The following is a 20,281-nucleotide window of genomic DNA, read 5'->3' as shown; positions in this document are numbered from 1 at the left end:
GCTCACGCTGGAGCACGGCTCGGTGTCGGTCCGTCCGTCTCATCTACCGGTCTCACCACCGACGTCCGGGGGTGTTTACGCGCCGGTCAGTGCTTATTCAGTGGCAGGTACCGAGTAAACATCACAGGAGGACCTGAGGAACGGATAACGAGCTGCTCTGAGCTGAGCTGAGCTGTGATGTAGGCAGGTGACGCCTCTTCTCCCCTCAGCACACACACTGCAGCACTGCGCTCCACACTTCACACACTTTCTCCTCCATACAGTCACACATGGAGCACTAACTTCATTCTGTTTACATCATGGTTACCTAAGAGCATTTGATTAAACATATTGATTTTGGAAGATCATATCATGCATGCCTTTTGGTCCAGGCTCCCTCTGGCATCCTTTCTCATATGAAATTACACTTTACTCACAAATGAGTAAAGTGTAAGAAGGCTGAAGTGTCTTTTACTCAGGATGATTGCCTTGAAGATCACCTTGTTTGCTTGTCATGCACATCTCCGTCTCGGAATACTGTTTCAGAGGGTTTTACGAAGAAGTTCTCAGATATGGTGTGTAAAACACCACCGGTGCATTGCTTTAATGACGTGGACTGCTGCCTGATACGTTAAGTGTGATGGTTGTTATGTCCTGTTACGTGTCTACCCCTGACAGAACTGTTTGCCCCACCTCTCGAACACTTATTCATATGAGTTCATAGCTTGATGCATGTAAGCCGTAAGACACTCCAGGACTGGCTTTAAGCGAATCACAGTCGAGAGACATCTCCGATATGTGTGTTTTGTGTATCTTGCACAAATGGTAGGGAGTTTTCTATAAGCTCGTTGCATATGTATTATAGTAAAGTGAGTATTACGACCGTGTTGGCGTACAAACGCAGTTTTCCTGTTGCCTGTTTTTTTTTTAGAGTACTCTGTTACTGATCCAGATCTGTTAAAAGGACAACTTTGAAGGATATCTTGTGTACATTTGGTTTAAAGTATGGACTGTAAATAGACATCGAGGTCAGCAACACCAGAAAAAAGTTCTGCCTGGAGTTTAGTTTTTTTTTTATTTTGTTTGACAACTTTTTTTTTTTTTAAATCAATGATATAAAATTATGATTGAAAACGTATTTGCTGCTTCTGCACACTATATAAATATGTAAATCTATTAAACCCTGATTCAGCTTCTCTAGTTCTGGCACCAAATGCTTTTTGTGCCAGGTGACTGGCTGGATTCAAAATGGCTGCCTGCGTCGGTGCTAGAGCGCTGACGTCACTGAGGAGGCGGTTTTGCTGCCCAGGCCGTCGGTGACTAAGCGAGCAGAGGCGATGATGTCATAGCCGTGGGCCGGGCTCCTTTCAGAGCTGTGTGCTCTCTGCTGCTGGTGGTGATGATGACTTCACTGAATGGAAATGGTTCACTGTAAAGGGTGTCTTGCCTCATTTGATTTATTATTAATCCCTACTGAAGGCTGTAAATATTCTGTGGTTATCTCTGGAAAGAAAGTTTGATAAGTTTATCCATTAAGGATCACCGTAGAAGACATTATGCACTCCTGGCCTCTGACCTCTGTGTCATTGACTTGTTGATCTGTTTAATTCTATAGCTTTATGAATTCACGGATTCATCATTTTGTGATCCGGCAATGCTTTTCGGTGTTTGTGGACTAATACATCATCCCACTCAGAGCTGCAGTGGTTTTAATTACCAGGAACAAGTATGCCCAACAAAATGTCTTTATTAAAGCCTTTCCAAGCCTGACAACATGAAGCTGTAGAAAATGATATATTTAGTGCAACACTGTGTGTATCTTGCATTTGTGTTACTTTATGTTACGTCATACATGAGCATAACTCTGTTTTAGTGCTGGATTAGGTATGGGCGCACAACATGAGACCGGGGAGTATTTCCCTAGGCAGAATCTACTCGTGCTTGTGTAGTCTTTAGCCTTAGCTTACTTGGGACTGGTTCTGGTATCGGTGTAAACGAGCACTTTTTTTTTTTCCCCTGATGTAGAGGAACATATTTCAGCCATTATTATGTATCAAAACATCACCATCACAACACTATCAGCACAATTCTCTCAAAGCCTGGTTCTTAAACGGACCATGTAAAAAGAATACAATCTGTGCTCCATATGTCTTGAGTAGATAGCCAATATATTATTTATAACTAATATTTAAATAGATAGGATTATATTTATATTATGCAAGCATGTAACTAGGGGAGCTGCTCATTTTTTTTCCTTTGTAGTCTCTGAATGTAGAATGTTTGAGAAACCACTATGAGAAGGGAAGTTGTATAGTACTATAGTCTAAATATAATAATATAGTATCATGGTATAGTTCCCGCTATGTATTACAATTCATATTCCTGCTGGGTTTCATGTGTTTCTGGAACACATAAAAAGTTTAGTTTTTTAACTTTCAGTATTATTTTTATACTGTCAACATACAGTAAAGTCTGTGTTTGTATGTGTGTGTAGTTTATATATATATATAATAATAATCAACTAATATTTGTTCGATATATCACTAATTGCTGTTGGCACGTAAATATTTGTTTTCCTAAAGAGATCTTCATCCGTATCAGATGCCGTGTGCTGCTACTGAGCAGATTATTAAGGCATCTGTTGTTGCCCCTTTCGGCTGCCAGATCCGCTGTCTTCATTATGATAATTGATCTCGGATTGCATGTTTTAAAAAATAAAAAAATAAATAAAAAAACACCCAGATGGTCAAGAGTCAACAGTTTGGTGCATTTCTAATCATAACGTTATCATTCTATTCTTTACAGTCACATGAACAAAATAAAGTGGGTGAATTCAACAACAGAAGCGACTTCCACTAAAGTTTCGGCACGCGACATGCCACTCAATTAGTCTTTAGATTCTGCCAACAATGCAATTCAATGAGGTGTGCTCTTAGCAGGTAAAGATGTTCGCATGAGAAATGTTATGGAAATATTTACATTCCAAGCACACATGGGTTAAGTTGTGCTAACGAAAAACGAATAAACTTTAATAAGAAGGTAAATATAAACCCAGAGTTGTGAAGCTGCTAGTGCACTAACTATCAATTTTCTCTTGTCAGTTTAATTAATGCCTCTTGGTTGTGTTTGTTGTAAAGGCTATTCTGCTAAAAGTCCTCTTGTTTGTTAATGGTACAGTTGGCAGAGGTAGCCTGTGACAAACCAACGTCCTACCAAAGCACAACACAAAGTCAGTACAGGGGCAGAATCACCAGGAAGCACCCGATACGATATTAACATGATACCCAGGTGCCGATTCGATTTGTATTGCGAATCTGTTAGTATCAGGATTTTAAAAAATATATCAATTCAATATATATATTTTAAAATTCTATACAAACCTATATAAATGGGGTCAGGGAAAGCTCAGTGATTAAGGCCGTGGTTCTCAAAGTGTGGGGAATATAGACATGACAGGTGGGGCGCAATGAACGGGAGGGAATTAGTGGAAAATAATAGGAAAGTACCTATTCTAATTCATGCTTTTCTTTATTGACAATAAAGATTGGACGCTCGAAACTAAACAATCACACGCAAAGAAATGGATCATTAATACAAGTAAATTAAAATAACATCAAAGAAAAAGTGGAACCATAGTGCAACGATAACGGTTTAACGTCGGCATGTTTATTGCAGAGGAACAATATATAAGAAAACATTCGGTATTATATATGTAATTTCATTAATTCCAATGTGTATGCTGAAGTTTCTATATTTTTGTTAAAAATTAATATTTTATCAGGCAGTACTAGTCTGGCATTTCTAGTTTCCAGTTTGGCAACAAAGTTGCTTTTTGATCCTTCAGGTGCTGAACAAAAGGGAAGATCAATATTGTTCTACGCTTTTTGTTGGTGTGCGGCATTTTGCGATGATCATTTTGCGATGATTCACACCTAAATCATTCGTTGCATTGTAGAGAATAATGGTGTTTAAACTTTTAAACATGTATAATTTAAGGCGGATGTAGCTTTAAGACAATGTAGAGAGGAAATATATGTGGGTATCTTATTTGCGGGTTTATTTACGCAGCTATTAAATTCGGAGATGCGAATATCAAACAAACTTTACCGCGGACACAAACCGGGTCAGTAGCGTACTGTATGTAGTGAGCATAATAACGTCAATGGGTACATTTGTTACATGGACCACAAAAAAGCAGGTGTTTCAGCACTATCAGCCTAATCAACCAAAAAGCCAGCAAAAGGAAAACATGCTGAAGCCTATGTTGCGCTTGGATTCATGGTGGGGATGGTGGGGGCAGAGGAGAGACCCGTGTGTGTTGACTTAAACCGCTGGCAGCAGACAGCACGAGACCCAACAAAGTAGGAAGACACTTAGAGACAACACACCCCAGTCACGTTAATAAGCCACTCACCTTATTTAAAAGTAAGCTCTAGATAAGTGACGAAGTAAGCCTGTTATAACAATTGCACATGTATTTTTTCTGTTTTGAACTTGGTGTTATTTGATCTTATTGGTTTAGGAATTTATATTTTAATAAATAGTAAACTGGCTGATTTCGTTATCATTTTGCTGACAAGTGGGGCTTAAAAATTTACCCACCCCCTGGGGGGGGAACGCCAGAAAATGTTTGAGAACCACTGGATTAGGGCATTGGACTACAGTTCGGAGAGTCCCAGGTTCAAACCCCACAAGCACCAAGTTTCAACTGTTGGGCCCTTAAGCAAGGCCCTTAACCCTCAACTGCTCAGATGTATAATGAGATAAAAATGTAAGTTGCTCTGGATAAGAGCGTCTGCCAAATGTGTAAATGTAAATTAGTTTAGAGTGCGCCACCTAGGATTGTAGAGGAATAATGAATGAATCCCTCTATACCCTCTACGGGTATACACGAATGGCCACACAAAAGAATCACAATACATCACTGAATCGATTTCCCCTCTCCAATCTCTAGTGTATATGCTTTTATATTTATTTTAAACCAGATTGAAGTGTGTACATGTCAGTCATGATTATGTACAGTATGATAATACAGATTACTAGATAGGGCTGTAGCTTTCGAATAGTTTAGTAATTAAGTATTCCACCAAAAATGTAATCAAGTAATCGGATTAAATGTACTTAATTAGCTTAATTAAACAGCAATGTTAAATATATATAAGAGAAACAAAGATTAATTGGTTTTCTTTTTAGAAAAATCTACTCTTATTTTTTAAATACATACAGCATTTTATCAAAAATAAACATTCTCATTATTCACAATACAAGGAATACCTTATACCCCTATCTCATCTATGCAGTTTGACTTACGGTGAGATGCGGTGGTAGGCGCCGTGAGCTGCCGCGACTGCCCGCCGACGTTTTGCAAGGTCTGCCAAAAATCGCAGCGACAAAACTCGTGGTGAATCGTGATCCATGGTACTTGCGGCCACCGTGCGAAACCGCATAGCTGAGATTAGGGATATTAAAATTGCATGAGATGAATTAGGCGCATTACAGTGCCATACATTTTTATTTTAAAGCCTTTTCTTGGATGCAAAAAAAAGAAAAAAAAAAGTTATTTTAAATGACTTTAAGGATCAAAAAAACTGAGGCACACATTGAAATAAATAATTATACAAAAACACTGCAACTAAACTTTCAGAACTAAAAGTTTCAAAATTTACAGCTCAGCCATAACATAAGCCTTTACTGATGATTTCTGTTGTTTTCTTTTGCTGGTTTCTTCTTCTCTCTCGGCTCTCTGATATTTTTATCGCTCCGTTTCATTTTGCAGGCCGCAACAGAACGCGCCATCAAATCAATACACAGCTAACTGTTTGCCTTCCACTTTGTGGGTGACGTAAGCACTTCTTTTGTGTTTACTGGCGGCTTGCATCCGGAAGCGCATTTTGTCAAATCGCGCTGTCAACAAATAATTAAAAACATAACGCAAGCTTTTAAAATTAAATAAACGAAACTTAGAGGCAGAAGATTTTGCCTCGATAATTTTTTCGTAATCGAATTACTCGATTTACTCGAGGAATCGTTTTAGCACTACTACAAGAAGATGTATGTAAAGATATGTGATCACTCAGGATGACTCCAATTAGAAATCGTATGCTGTCTTCTTTCCACTGTCACCTCCAGCTTGCTTTAGAGCTCACTTTAGATGAATCAATGAATTTATAATATTTTTTTATATATAAACTTGTAGCACTGCCACATAAAGGGCACTTTTATAAGGCGAACGTAAGCCAGCCCAAAATGATAAAACAAGCTGCGGTGCCTTATTAATTGTGCCCGGGAAGGTTGTAATTGCCCGTGAGTATAATGTGTATTGGTTCCAGCTCCAGCTCTCGCGAGACCGTGCTGCCAGTCTGCACGGGAAGACAGTGACGCACGTGGTCACCTGATCTGCAATATTTTGTAAATATTGTTTTCTTAATTGGTTTTGGTTCCACCTTTTCGTTTAGTTTTTGTATAATACACTTTAGTTTTTTTCTAAATGATCGTGGTGTTGTCGTTCTTGTTCACTCGGTTGTAAAGCACTTCGACACGAAGATAAAGATCTCTCCTTTTAGTGTGACTTCAGTTATCATCATTTTATCTGAGTGTTACAAACTATTATTTATATAACTAATGCTATTATGGAACAATATCCTGAATTCGGTGACATCCTGTCTGTTTTGTGACATTGTTGATTGCGCTGTACAAATAAAATTGAATGTCTCCCCTCAAGTGCGCATAGTGTCCTCAAGGTGTGAACGCGAGTCGTGACTTTTGTTGCATAAAGTTTGTTTAGTAAGCGTTCCTCTTTAAGCAGTCTTGGTTTTATAAAAATGCAGTGTCTTTTCCCCAGCCTTTTCCAGGCTTTTTGACCTTGACACACAGCTACAATAGTATTTATTGGAGCTTCGTCCGACTATATATTAACTGTATATACTGACTAAACTGGAAAATAACATAATGGCGCTGTCTGACCTGGGCAGTGCAACAGTGCAAAATGTCTTCAGTCTCGTCCTTTTAAGATTTAGACAGGAAAAAGCTTCAGTATCTGTGCTAAATCACACATGTTCCAGTGGAGGTCGTCCCTGACTTTCTTATTTAAAAGCTTTTAATAAACACTACAGCCTCACACTGAAGAAAATCTATAGGTCAAAAAACTTACCACTGTTTTATAGCAGCCATGTTTGGGTCGTGTAAAGATGTTCGCATGTGCAGTCAGATGGGTTGGAGCAGAACCACAGAAACTGTGGACAGATGAAGGGACACAGTAGAGATGTGATTTTCTAGTGACATCGTGTTGGCAGCTCAAGCCATTCTTCTTCCTGAAAACTGCAGCCAGCGAACAATTAAATGTCACTTGTAGCATGACCTGAACCATTATGAAATTATTCTTTGGAGATGTTTCCTGTTTCTATGGGAATTAATTCACTTGTTTAATTTTTTTTAAAACACGCTTGTACTTTTCTTGCCCTCTTAAACTTTCTACACCATCCCATTTCACATTTATACTCAGTTTCACAACATCAAGGCCGTAAGTGAACTTTCAGGACTCAGTAATTTAACTGCATCCTGACCGAACCAGCAGCAGAGACGCTGAGAAGGAAAAGCACAAGCTGCTTCAGATTTTCAAGTTATAAGCTATAATCAAATGTAAACATAACTGTTTTAATGATTTATTTTTCAAAACAAAATCAAACCGCTGTACGGGTCACAGCGAGAAGCATCTCATGTTGTAAGATTAAGTACACTGCACTTTTTATTTTTCTTATTTTAGTAAGATAGATATATTATTAGCTAACAGTGATTGTTGTCATCCTTTGCACTTTGTCTGGTCAAGTATACTTCATCAAATTTCATCTGGAAATTTTTGGCCAAGACTGTCACACGCCTCCTCACCTCAGCACTACCTGGCAAGAAACCTCTCATTATTATTAAATCAAATGGTCACAAATGCTGTATGATTTCTAAAAATTACGAGGTATGCTCGGTATGAAGTCTGATCTTTCAGTCAGTCCTGTTTTGGTCACTTTAGGGGTTACATTACGAAGGCACTGATGCGTTTGCCGGAAATTTACAAGATTATTCTCTAGTGTGTTTCTACATCTGTTTGTGATTTCTTTAGTTTTTTTTTTTTTCTCTCTGCCTCGCCCTGTGATTGGCTACGGCTTGTGTCAGTCATCCAGCTACACTACAAGGCTGGCCTTTGCCATCAGTAAAAACCTTTTTTTTTTTGGCCTTAACATTATTATGACTCTGAATGGTACATGGTGAGGTTACCTAAGCACGGTTTTAAACTTAAAAGAAAAAGTGCTTTTTAGATGCAAACAAAAAAGAAATCAATAAAACACCCCAGCATATAACTGGACTCCTGATTTTATTTCCTTTCCTTTACATTTCACGTTTGTTTCTTTTATGCCCTTGAGTGACTCTTATAATCTGAGTGTTAAAAGTGTGGATGTTGTGTGAATCAAGTGTTTGGATGCGGTGACTCAGCCTCACAGCTGGATGACGGCAAAGGCTTGATGAAAACCACTGGGGTCTTCTTAGCAGGACAAAGACAGAGCCAATGTACATGCCTAGATATGAAATGCAAGTGACAGCACTGATTTCAGCTTGGAGCTAGTTTCAGAAACAATATTCTAACATGGAAAGGGAAGGAAGAATTATTTTAACATGATTTTTACACACCTGCTTGTCTCTGTTTTGTGTATCTGCCTTTCATTGATTAGGAGTGAGAAAGTATTGGATTGTATGTTTATTCCTGGATGTCTCCATATTTCCACTGTACATTTTTGTTTTTAAATTGGGGGCATTCGAGTCAAACCGGGATTTTTTGATGCGCTGAATAACAGAAAACAGTTATTGAGTAAAAACTGTGTCTTTTTATTCCTCTATATAATCTCCTGCTACACTAATGCACTTATTCCAGCGGCTCACTACTGCTCGGAGACCATCAAGATAGAAAGTTTTTTCAGTATACCTGAACCATGATCATACTGTCTGCTTCCTGTCTGAAACACTAGCCTCCCAGGAACTCCTTTAATGTCCCAAACATGTTGGCTTGGAGTAAGGGCAGAACTGTACAGAGAATTGCAGCATTAACTCCCAGCCGAACTTCTGTAATGCGCAAGAGCTGTTGGTGAATGAGTGTGTGTACAGTTCACACAGACCGATGTGTTTCTTTCACAAGTTGGTGACAAGTAATGTCGGTTTTTAAGGATAAGGGTCTAAGTCCACCTTGGCCAGGAACCGACGTACGGCCGTCTGTAAAACGTGTGTGCGTGTTTCTAAGAGTCTCATCACTGATTTTTTCCACCTTCATTCATAAGAATTTAATAAGTCCGGATTTGACTTGAACACCCGTCATCTCTAAAACCATTTTTTCTGGTGTGCTTTTACTCCGCCCTCCAGTTGCACACCACTGAGACGACCCACGAGACAGCAATGCTCAGTAGCTGACCTCTTATGATTGTTAATATGAATTAATTACACCCATATGTTCTGTGATACAGGACTACAGCAGCTCATCATGAGCGTCAGTGAGAGCCTGGTGCAGAATAAAAGGAATCTGTAGATTCAGCTTCACCGTGGGAACACATCTCAATGCAGCGAGCTAATGCTACAGTTCTCACTCAAATGTGGGACTGTTTACTCCAGTAAACTAGCCTAGTAATAACTTGCTATAAACAAAAGAAATATATCATAATGTACAGTAACCAGAGGCCTTTTTAAAAAATGTAAAAAACATTTTTTTTTAAATCTGTGTGGATTCACGTCCTGAACACAAGGGACGGGTCATTTGCTCGTGTACTGACCTGTTCGTTTTGACGGCTGTATGGAAGTTTTTGTTTTCCAGCTACAGATTTGATACAGTATGCTGTAATATTGTCCAGCACATTCTTCATTGTTTGCTGGTTTGTCTTTTATTTATTTATTAATTTTTACTTCACAGATTACTGAAGAGGTGACGCCAATGTCTTAAAGCTGATCATATTTCATAACTGAAATGACAGCCATGACCGATATCTGGGACTGCATTTCCGATTAAATTTTAGTTGTAAAGCACTTTTAACAGTCAACATTGTTAAAAAGCAATTTTTACAGATATAGATGTAGACCCATAACAAACAATCCAAAGGTGATAAAACCTTTGGGTGACACCGAGCAGTTTATCTTTTAGCACCTTTTTTTTTTTTTTTTTATGTTTAATGATGCTAAATAGTGTGATTTATAATCACACAGCTTTAAAGGAGTAAAGACAAACAGTACTGAGTGTGTTGAGTGGATGTTCAGATGAGCAGACTGTGAATAAGACTCCTGGGAGAAAGTGTTTGTGATTACAGCAGGTACGAGTCTACAGTATCCAGGTGAGATTATCCACTGAAGCGAGTTTGGGATTAAAGTGTAGTCTGCAGGGTATCTGTGTGTGAACCATCCACTGCCGCAGAAAGTGAGCATCAGCCTGGAACAACATATTCTTTAATTATTATGAAAATAGATTTATACATGATTATAATGGAAGAAATATGAAGCTGAACGTGATTAAAAAAAAAAAAAAAAAGATCTCTCATGATGTACATTAAGTCCCAGAGTGATCAATTTCCACAGATACGAACAGGCGGCGGTTCAACGAACATTCGTAGATGGGAATTAAAGGGATGCGGAAGTAGCTCACGTGTATTGTAGAAAAAATAGACACTGCAGTGCACCTGATACCAATATTTACAATCATAATAAATATTATAAGTGTGCAAGTGAATGTATAAAATGTCTGGTATATTGAATGTGTGCGACTCACAATGTCGGACTTGCAAACACGAAGACGTAAAGCGATTAACATTCTCAGAAGCACATTACAGTGATGAGACTTAGCTGCATTAAATCATTTTAAAGAAGGCTGTACGACTGTTAAGGACGGACCTGACCGAGGTGGCTCAGAGACCACTGCAAGTCGTTCACTCAAGGTTGACTTGCCTGATCCTGATCCTTGAAAATCACTTGTCACCAAGACTCGTCTGTCTGTCTGCGTGTGTGTGTGTGTGTGTGTGTGTGTGTGTGTGTGTGTGTGTGTGTGTGTGTGTGTGTGTGTGTGTGTGATAAGTTGTTACCAAATCCCCCTCCGTACAGTCCTGACCTCACTTCAAGCTATTTCCACATGTTTGAACTCCAATCAAGGAGTTCCTGGGAGGCCAGTGTTTTAGACGAGAAGCAGGCAGGCTGATCATGGCTCTGGCGTACTGAGAAGACTTTTTTACCTTAATGTTATCCATGCACTGGGATAAGTGCATTAGTGTAGCAGCAGATTATATTGGGAAATAAAGGAAGTTTTTACTCTCGTAAACGTGTCCTGTTATTCTGCACCCCAGTTTTATGTGAATAACGTTCTCGTATTGGCTGTTTTTTTTTTTTTTTTTTTTTTTTTTTTTTAAACAGTGTTCAGTGTGTTGGTGAAAATAAAGTTTACGTTTCTGGACCAGGCCTGTGATTGGTGCTTGTTGGGAGTATTAGATTGAAACAATTGAAATGAAAGAACGGTGGTTTGTTAAATTTGACGAGGCAGCATGACTTCAGAGCACAAAAGATGGTGCTGTGGAGGTGGTGTGTGTGTGTGTGTGTTTGTGTGTGTGTGTGTAAGCAGACAGGCAGGACGGCTTCTCTGAGCGTTGGTGCTAAATGACATCTAAATCATGACTATGACTAGATACATGCTTTAGTTGTGACGCCAACATCGTATTCCTATTGCCTTGTGTTACCCTGCCAACACTGTTACTGTTTTATTTGTTTTTTGGAAGGACTAAAAAATGCTCAGGTGCATGATCAGATGAATAGGTCTGTGGCTGAGAAATGAGCATGAAACAGTTTGCCTTTTGAAGAATGTTCTATCTTCATAATAATCCAAAGTATCTCAAGTAATTATTTGCTTATTAGTAGTTTCATGGCTTAAAACTTTTTTTTTTTTTTTTTTTTTTTTTTTGAGCATTGTAATGATCACAGGTTTTGTCTACTCAGCAGGGGCAGTCGCTGCAAATCTAAGTGTCAGTCGTTTCTGCACAGAAGAGTGTAAATGGCTTCACTCACATCTGCTGTGTGTGGATTTTAACCCGCAAAAATTGCCTTGGCCAAAAATAGGAATGCGGAATAATGCGGATCCTCATCTGGACCTCTGGTGAGAAGAACCCTCCCACCCTCGTGCCTAGGGCCGTTTCCATGGCAACCCAGGAGGCCTCTCTGTTTTCTTTTTTTTCTCCTCCAAGCCTCATCTCAAGATTACCCCCCAAAAAATGGAAACCTGAGCAGACACAAACTTATAAAGGCTTAGTGTCTAAAAAAGTTGTATTTAAAGTTGGTCATGGTGTTATTGTAGGCGGCATGTGGAAAAAAAAAAAAAACAAGTTTATAAAATTAACTCGAATTCATGACTTGACCTCTTTATCAACATGTTATAGCTTCAATTAATTATTAGACGTTTATTGATTTCTCAAGGAGAATCCTTATGGTTATATTCTCCGTTTATGTGGAGCGCACTTCACACTTATATACTTACTTCATACCGTCTTTAAAAGAGCTGTGGGAATCTTTTATTGCAGTCTTCACTAAGATTTAATTCGTACACTTGTCACTTTTTACCTTTAAAAGACATTTTTTTTTCTCCTTCACACAAGCATTAAACCGTTACAAACTTGTATTAGAGGGGGAGGTACAGTAATTTGAGACAATAGTTTTGTGCATCTCTGCATCTTGAAGCAAGTTTCAGTTCAGTGCTGCGGGGTTTCTAGGCCCCATCTGATGAGATTTAAATTAATTCTGCCTCAATCCTGAATTCAGCCCCTTCCCTGCTGCACTGCACAGTATTAACGAGACACTGTCTCCGCCTCCTCACACAGCACTAACACAGTTACGTCCTCCCGTGGAAGGATGCAGCTCAGCCAGCGGAAAGGCACACAATGCTCATCTTCCGCTCTCTAGTGCTCTCCGCCACCTCTGTGAAACACACGCCTCAGTCACATTTCATTCAACCGTTTGTCAAATATGAATATTATCAGAGGCAGTAGAGAGGAAACCGTGCTCTAGTACAGGGAGGGCATTATATTGGGCGTTTTTTTTTTTTTGAGGGGGTTGGGGGGGGCATTATATTGCAACAACTTTGGTGACCCAATTGTCTTTTTCAGGGATCTTTTTAAAGTACAACCAAGCCATATCTCATAGAACGTTGTTTTTTTTTTATTTACACTTTATTCTTTTTATTTTATAAAGGATTTACTGCTCCACCATTTGTGCTCCCGGTTGATTCTGCCGGAGCCAGTTGTGAGGTTGAGATACGAGAGGGCTGTGGCTCATGCATATTTTATCACTCTCCAGTGTTCTGAGACCCTGAGGTCAGTGCAAGCCCGAGGAAGATTATTACTAGATAACCAATCAGACCTGCTAGAAGATATTTTTTCTACCTCCGACAGTTGCATTTCTTTGCACACTAATTAAACCATATACAGTAAGGATGCTAAATCCACTGCCGTCGTCCAGCACAAGTGCATGCCACTCACTTAAAGCAGGCGCTACGACTACATCATGGAAAGAAGGCCCGTCTTAATTTTTAATGAAGCCCCGCTCGGACTATTACAGGACAAATCCAATACGAATCAAGGACTTCTTTTCTGAGTGGTGTTTACAGTCCGTCCTGCGCTCATAATGTGAAGTGAATATAAATAAAAAGTTTTGTGTTTTTGAAAGTCCTATAAGACTTTAGCTCATTATTTTAGCTAAAACCCTGTGTAGATTGCTTATAATCTGTAAATTAGAATGTAGTTTTGCATGCTTTCGAAGAATGTAGGTTATTTTAGAGAAAAAATCGGTTTTGTTTTACTGTAAATCCTGTGATGACTGTAATTAGGCAAATGTCATTTTGGGGAAAAATGGAAACTTGAGTTTTCATTTTCTTTGTAGTCTCACTGTAATTTGTAAAACAGTAGAAAATGTGTAATTAAGCTTGCTGTCAGGAGATTATGTCTCCAATGTGTGTAAATGAACAATCGTGAAACAGCACGTGATGGTAGGAGATGGCTTCACTCAGTGTATATGGTGGCCGAGGTCACATGTCACAGAGGAATCACTGCCATTTTAACATCAGCAGAAGATATAATTGTGTAGAAAATGCACATGCTGTGTCTGCATCGACCCTATTTTTCTACTAATGGTAGCTCAATCAGAATAAAATCCCTGCCAGCGTTCCCTATTAAGTCCGGTTCCTCTCAAGGTTTCTTCCTATTGGCTTCTCAGAGAGTTTTTCCTCTCGCACTCGGCTTGCTTATCAGGGACAATCTGATAATTCTGATTCATACACATTTCCATGATTTACTTTTGATTGTGTAAAGCTGCTTTTGCGACAGTGACCACTGTTAAACAAGCTATACAAAAAAAATTTGAAAAAAAAAAAATGCATCATGTGATCACCTCAGTCGCATCAGTCTGACCCGACCTGACCCAGCCCGAGTTTTCAATTAGAGAGAGAGCGGTGGTGTAAACCTTTTTATAATTCGTTGAATAGAATTATTCTGTTGAATTATTAATCCGTTGAATACTGGCCATGTAAATTCAATCGTTTCTCTCATGTTGGAATAAATATATGTTATTTTATATATAGCACATGTTCACTCACTCTTTGAGGGTAACTCTTTGTGTGATGTGATGCAGACACAACTACTTTGCACAAAATTTGTATTCTAATTACATTTATTTATTTATTTTTTTTTAATTAAATTTTTTAAATTTTTTTTTAGTTTCTGCATGTAAACACATCTTATCAGATCAGCGTCCATGTAAACAGTTACCTTGGAATCTTTAATCGGGATAATTTCAACCGGTCTGGAGAAATATTGTTCATGCAAACATGGGTAGTACAGGTTGTCACCGACTTACAAACATTAGAGTTACGAATTTCCGCAGATATAAACTGATCCCCCTTTGTTCTACTTCCAGTTCAAATGTGAAAGTAGCTCACAATGACACAGCTAGACAATGCAATGCACCAGATACCAATATTTACAATGATATACAATATTTTCAGTAAATGTATAAAATGTCCAACATCTAGTGTATTGCATGTGTGCGTGCGATTGGTTGTGCGGGAGAAATGACTGTGCTTCACTGGTTTTAATGACGCAGTCAGGGGACACAATGATAGGAAATGGCTGTCCTGCAAATCTGCTATGATGGTGAATAATCCTAATTTCCTCAACAACATTCTAAAATCCACAACAAAACTCAGTTCACAGTTCGATACAATGGAAAACAGCTCTAAGACAAAATGGCATCCATTTCACATGTGAGATTAAAGTACTCCCGGAATGGAACGCCTTTGTAAATCGGGGCTCAACCTGTACTGATGTACACTTAAAAGCCTCATTAACACTTTCTTAATTGTGTATTGTTAAATTAAGAATGCTTTATTATATTAAAACTTGCTCATGTATTAAAGAATTTCCCTTTTCTCTTCTCGTTTCTTTTTTAGATTGTGTGTCCTGCGATGAAGTCTCATGAAGTCACCCATTGCAGCTGACATTAATGGTCAGCAGAAAAATTCTCCAGTAAGTCCTCAGACGAAGATCCAGTCCACTTTCTCTTACAGTCCCTCATCTTGGTTGCACCGTCACAGTTTCACAGTAGGTCATGGCCAGTCGAAGGAAGTCTACCACCCCTTGTATGATTCGGCCAGATGACATGTTGGACCAGGACGCAGACGACGGTGTGGACAGTACAGTGGAGAACGGATCCTCGTGTACTCCTGCTATCGAGAGTTGGACAGACCAGAAGAATGTAGTAAACACTATACCATCAGTAATCGATCCAGAAAAGCCAGAGGCAGAAATTCGCCCACAGAAGAAGGTGCAGGGAGGCTATGAGTGCAAATATTGTACCTTCTCCACACAGAACCTTAATGAGTTCAAAGAACACGTGGACTCCAACCATCCTAACGTCATCCTCAACCCTTTGTATCTCTGTGCCGTCTGCAACTTTAACACAAAAAAGTTTGACACCTTGACTGAACACAACGAGAAATTCCATCCCGGAGAGAGCAATTTTAAGTTCAAGAGGATAAAACTGAACAGTCAGACCATCCTGGAGCAGACAATTGAAGGTTCAAACTGTGCGGCCATTTATGATGTCAGGAGCCCTCAGTCAGGAGAGGACCTTTCGCCTTCAAGCAAATCCATGGCTCTGAAGAAACCAAAAACCGATGGAAAGCGCCCTCTGGGAGACGGTCAGATAGACAAGCTCACCCCAGAGCTATCCAAAAAACAGATCACTGCTGTGAACGTGAATGGAACAGTGATCATTCCAGATGCAACACTCAAAGAGGGTCTCTCGCACATAATGCCGTCCCTGCAGCGTCCACCTAACTACAGTTTAGTGCCAAAAATCGCTGTTCCTTTAAACTCATCGAAATACAATGCGTCCCTAGATGGAAACCTGACCCTAATTACTTCCTTTAATAAGTTTCCATATCCTACGCAAGCCGAACTCTCATGGCTGACTGCAGCATCAAAGCACCCAGAAGAGCAAATCAAAGTGTGGTTCACGACCCAAAGGCTAAAACAAGGCATCAGCTGGTCACCAGAGGAGGTTGAGGAAGCGCGTAAGAAAATGTTCAACGGAACAATTCAACCCCTTCAACAAGCGTTCACGGTCTTGCCTGCCCAGCTGACCCAATCCGCTAAAAATTCCCAGTCCCTTATTCAGACCGTCCCCTGCCAAGTTCTTGGACAGTCCGGCTTGGTGTTGACACCAGTGACCAATGGGTCCAGTGCGACCTCTGGTCCGCTTGCACTAACGGTTTCAAATCAAGCAGCACAGGCTGTTAAGAGGTCCCTCCTGTCGCCAGTTTCTTCTCCAGAGTTGAAGAGGCCGTCAATAATACAAACAGTTCAGAATACTAATAAATCTGCCTCTCCTACACCCAGCCTTTCCTCAGATTGCAAAAAAACATCAGGTCAGATTAAAGAGCTGATGGCGAGCTACACTCAGTGTCAGTTTCCCGATGACGAAGAGGTGTATCGTCTTATTGAGACGACCGGTCTTTCCTGGGGAGAAATTAAAAAGTGGTTTAGCGATCAGCGTCTCGGAAACCATAAGACTGTACTGTCTTTAAGGGCTGAACTTCCATCGAAGGAAAACCAGCCTCAGAAAGCTGTAGCCACTAAGTTCCCCCTTCTGGAATGGGTAAAGGGAAAATCCTCTGAGCAAATGAAAATGTTAGAGGAGTGTTTCCAGAGGACAAGCTTTCCGTCACAGACTGAGATTGAAAACCTTGCGATTGACACTAGGATTTCCAAAACAGAAATCGATGGCTGGTTTACAGAGCGTCGTGCCCTGAGAGATAACCTCGAACAAGCCTTGCTCAACTCCATGGGCTTTAAAAGACTGGACAGGGGAGCGCTGAATGGCATACATGAGCAGGAAAGTCGGGCAAAGTCCTCACCCCTTCCTCTTCTGACTTCCGTTTGTTCTGAAATTGACAGCAAGTCTCTCCAACTTTTAAAAGAGGTTTTCTCACAGACGCAGTGGCCGTCACCAGAGGAGTACAGTGAACTGGAGCTCCAGACTGGGCTGCCTCGCACGGAAATCGTACGCTGGTTTAAGAATAACCGCTCCGCTCTCAGAAATGGGACTTTGGAATGGATGGAGCAGTTCGAGAACATGAGCAACAAAAAACACAACGGGCAGAACAGCTTGCCGAGCCCCGAACCGGCCCACGGTGTACTACAGCGAAATTTCCCGGAGACGAAGCTGCTAAAACTAGAGGACGACGACAAGCTGGCGGAGCGCTCGAAACTTGTTAGTCAGGACATAGTCAGTTGGGTCACCAGTAAGCTGGGTCACAACATGCAGGACATTAGCAGAAGCAAGGACCAACATGGACTGGTGAGTGTGGACAGTGGGGGATGGGTTAAAGTTTCCATGGCCGCTGAGAATGAAAGAAAAGACTCTGAGACACGGAGAGTGGCCACCGACCTTGAGGTTCAGACCACAGAACACACGGTGTCGGGATGAACTGAGAAAGGTAAGGACTTTTTGCAGAACGTTTTCCTAGATCTTGTAAAAATTTCTCAATTTATATTTAAAAGTGTGCAGCAAATACAAAGCAAAAGGGTTGTGCTAGAAGATTTGGGAATCTGATATCTTTTTTTCAAAAATAATGTTCGTAATATGGTGAATAAAAACTTGAGATGACTCAAGCGTAGGTGATGGAGGTTTTAATAGTCCCAAAGCTCGATCAAACCAACAACTGGTTTAATGATTTCTTTATTTTTGTTACCATAGCTACCACACAGTGCTGTGGCTGCAGACTACAGCTGGCTACATAGATAGCTAACGGTTTGCAGAGAAAAGCAGCTCTGCGTTTACATTATACGCACAGAGTTAGACGGGTGATAAATTCATTAGCGAGCTTATAGTATCGCCTATGTTCTGCCCGGGCTGGATTGCAGAAAGATTGTCCATCAGGGTTTCCTCAATGTTGTAGGTTTTGGAAACCAGCTAACATCACGTCATTCACACGAAATATACAGTATGTATATAATTTGATTGGTGTGTTTGGCGCCACGGTGGAGTAGGGGGTGGGGGGTTCGATTTCCGCCTCAGGTCTGTGTTCGTAGAGTTTGCATGTTCTCACCTGGTGTGTTTCCTCTGGATACTCCGGTTTCCTTCTACAGTACAATGACAGGTTAGGCGTTTACAGATTGCCTACTGTGTGTGTGTGTGTGTGTGTGTGTGTGTGTGTGATGAATTGGCACCCTGTCCAAGGTGTACCCTGTCTCACGCCTTAAAAGGGACAGGCTCCAGGGCCCCCACTGCCCCTGTACAGGATAGGTTTTATAGAAGATGAACGATGTGTGTTATGATAATTACGAGTCACTGGGATCGGCTCCAGAGTCACTGTGACCATGAGCAGGATGGAGCACTTAATGAAGATTAATGAACGAATAAAGAGGTTTTTCTTTCTCAGGTTCTTAATACAACCTGGTGTTGTTTTCATGTAACGGCCTAGTGAATGTGCTTGCCCTGTGGACCACTCAATGAAAAGCTGATTTGTATAATAATAATAATAAAAATAATAAAAAAAATTATAGCAATTAAAACAGTATAGCAGTGTTATACCTCTGTGAGTCCGATGTGCTGCAGTAAAGAATATTCTCTCAAATCTAAAGTTTCACTGAGACTTGCTTATCTGTTTTTATTTTTTCCTGTGAAATTAAGTTTGGTGTTTATCCCAACCTCCATGTTGTAAAGGAAATAAACATCCTTGCTCACTAAACAATAGGTCATACAATATGATCTGCTGCCCTATTTCTGTAAGGTATTTACTGTTGAAATCATCTAGCGCACACACACACGTCAGCACAACGTCTAAGTGGTATCTCTGTTAAAACTATAATGTGTATTTGTTTTCGTTGCAGGCCGGAGACTAGGCTGCTATGACTAACCCTGAAGTGGGAAGGAAAATAATTGCGTTTGACATACTTGGAACCAATGATCTCATGCCTGGACTCTGATCTCATCAGAGGAATAAAAGGACTGTGAGTGTGTGTGTGCGTGCGTGTGTAAGCGCTGACCGTGGAGTGCCAAAGTCAGACTGCTATGCTACTATTACTACTTAGGTGTTTAAGGCTATCTTTTTGTTACTTTATAGCAGAAGAGCCCATGTAAATATGTTTCTGACAGATTTGTAAAAAAAAATTTTCTGAGGATGAGTTTTGTTACATTTCTAATACTGTAGATGTCTCTCCCCCAAGCCATTTTTGCTTAACGCTCCTGATGGAACGTTTGGACTTAAAGTTAAAAGGACGGTAAAACTGATGGACCTGCTGATGAGCTCGGTCACTATGGCACTTAATATTTGAAGTGGACAAGGACAAGGCGGTGCTTTTTAGATCTCATTCCTCAAACCAAGTAAAAGTACAAACATTTTTTTTCTTTTGGACCATGGAAGCGTTGCCTGCACACGAACAGTAATCCACTTCGAAATCACTGCAGCAAGGCACAAAACCTGTTTATTTGTAGTTCATATTTGCAATATTACTCGCTCTCAGAATAATAGCATTTCTTTTATTTTTTTCTTTGCATTCAAGGCATAGTTCCATTCCACCGTCTCCGCTGTGGTCTGCTTTAAGATAGCTCGGTGTATTTCTCGCCCTCCCCTGCCACTCTTCTCCTCATGTTCAGACATGTATCAGGAATACTGTATGGGTATCAAGAGTCATGCTTGCTCCTTCTTTAAAACAGTCTGCTGTAACTCAATAAAACAAACGATTGAAATTAA

The 20,281-nt window shown here is 40.1% G+C and overlaps 2 protein-coding genes across 2 annotated transcripts in view; one reads left to right on the top strand and one right to left on the bottom strand.

The window, feature by feature from the left end:
* Window positions 1-5,393, bottom strand: part of zgc:110410 (uncharacterized protein LOC553618 homolog) — an 18,010-nt gene extending 12,617 nt beyond the window's left edge. Inside the window, exon 1 of the mRNA XM_053494072.1 lies at window positions 5,290-5,393. The gene's annotated coding sequence lies outside the window, so the exon portion shown is untranslated. The remainder of the gene's footprint in view (window positions 1-5,289) is intronic.
* The window catches only part of zhx2a (zinc fingers and homeoboxes 2a), a 20,921-nt gene extending 640 nt beyond the window's left edge, over window positions 1-20,281 (top strand). Inside the window, exons 2-3 of the mRNA XM_053494071.1 lie at window positions 15,473-18,022; window positions 19,419-20,281. Of these exons, the coding sequence (XP_053350046.1) occupies window positions 15,631-18,012 (2,382 nt within the window). The 5' untranslated portion in view covers window positions 15,473-15,630 and the 3' untranslated portion in view covers window positions 18,013-18,022; window positions 19,419-20,281. The remainder of the gene's footprint in view (window positions 1-15,472; window positions 18,023-19,418) is intronic.

Source organism: Clarias gariepinus, chromosome 4 (assembly GCF_024256425.1).
Source record: "Clarias gariepinus isolate MV-2021 ecotype Netherlands chromosome 4, CGAR_prim_01v2, whole genome shotgun sequence".
Lineage (NCBI taxonomy): Eukaryota > Metazoa > Chordata > Actinopteri > Siluriformes > Clariidae > Clarias > Clarias gariepinus.
The sequence above is the reverse complement of the archived record's forward strand: the minus strand, read 5'-3'. Positions and strand labels throughout refer to the sequence as shown.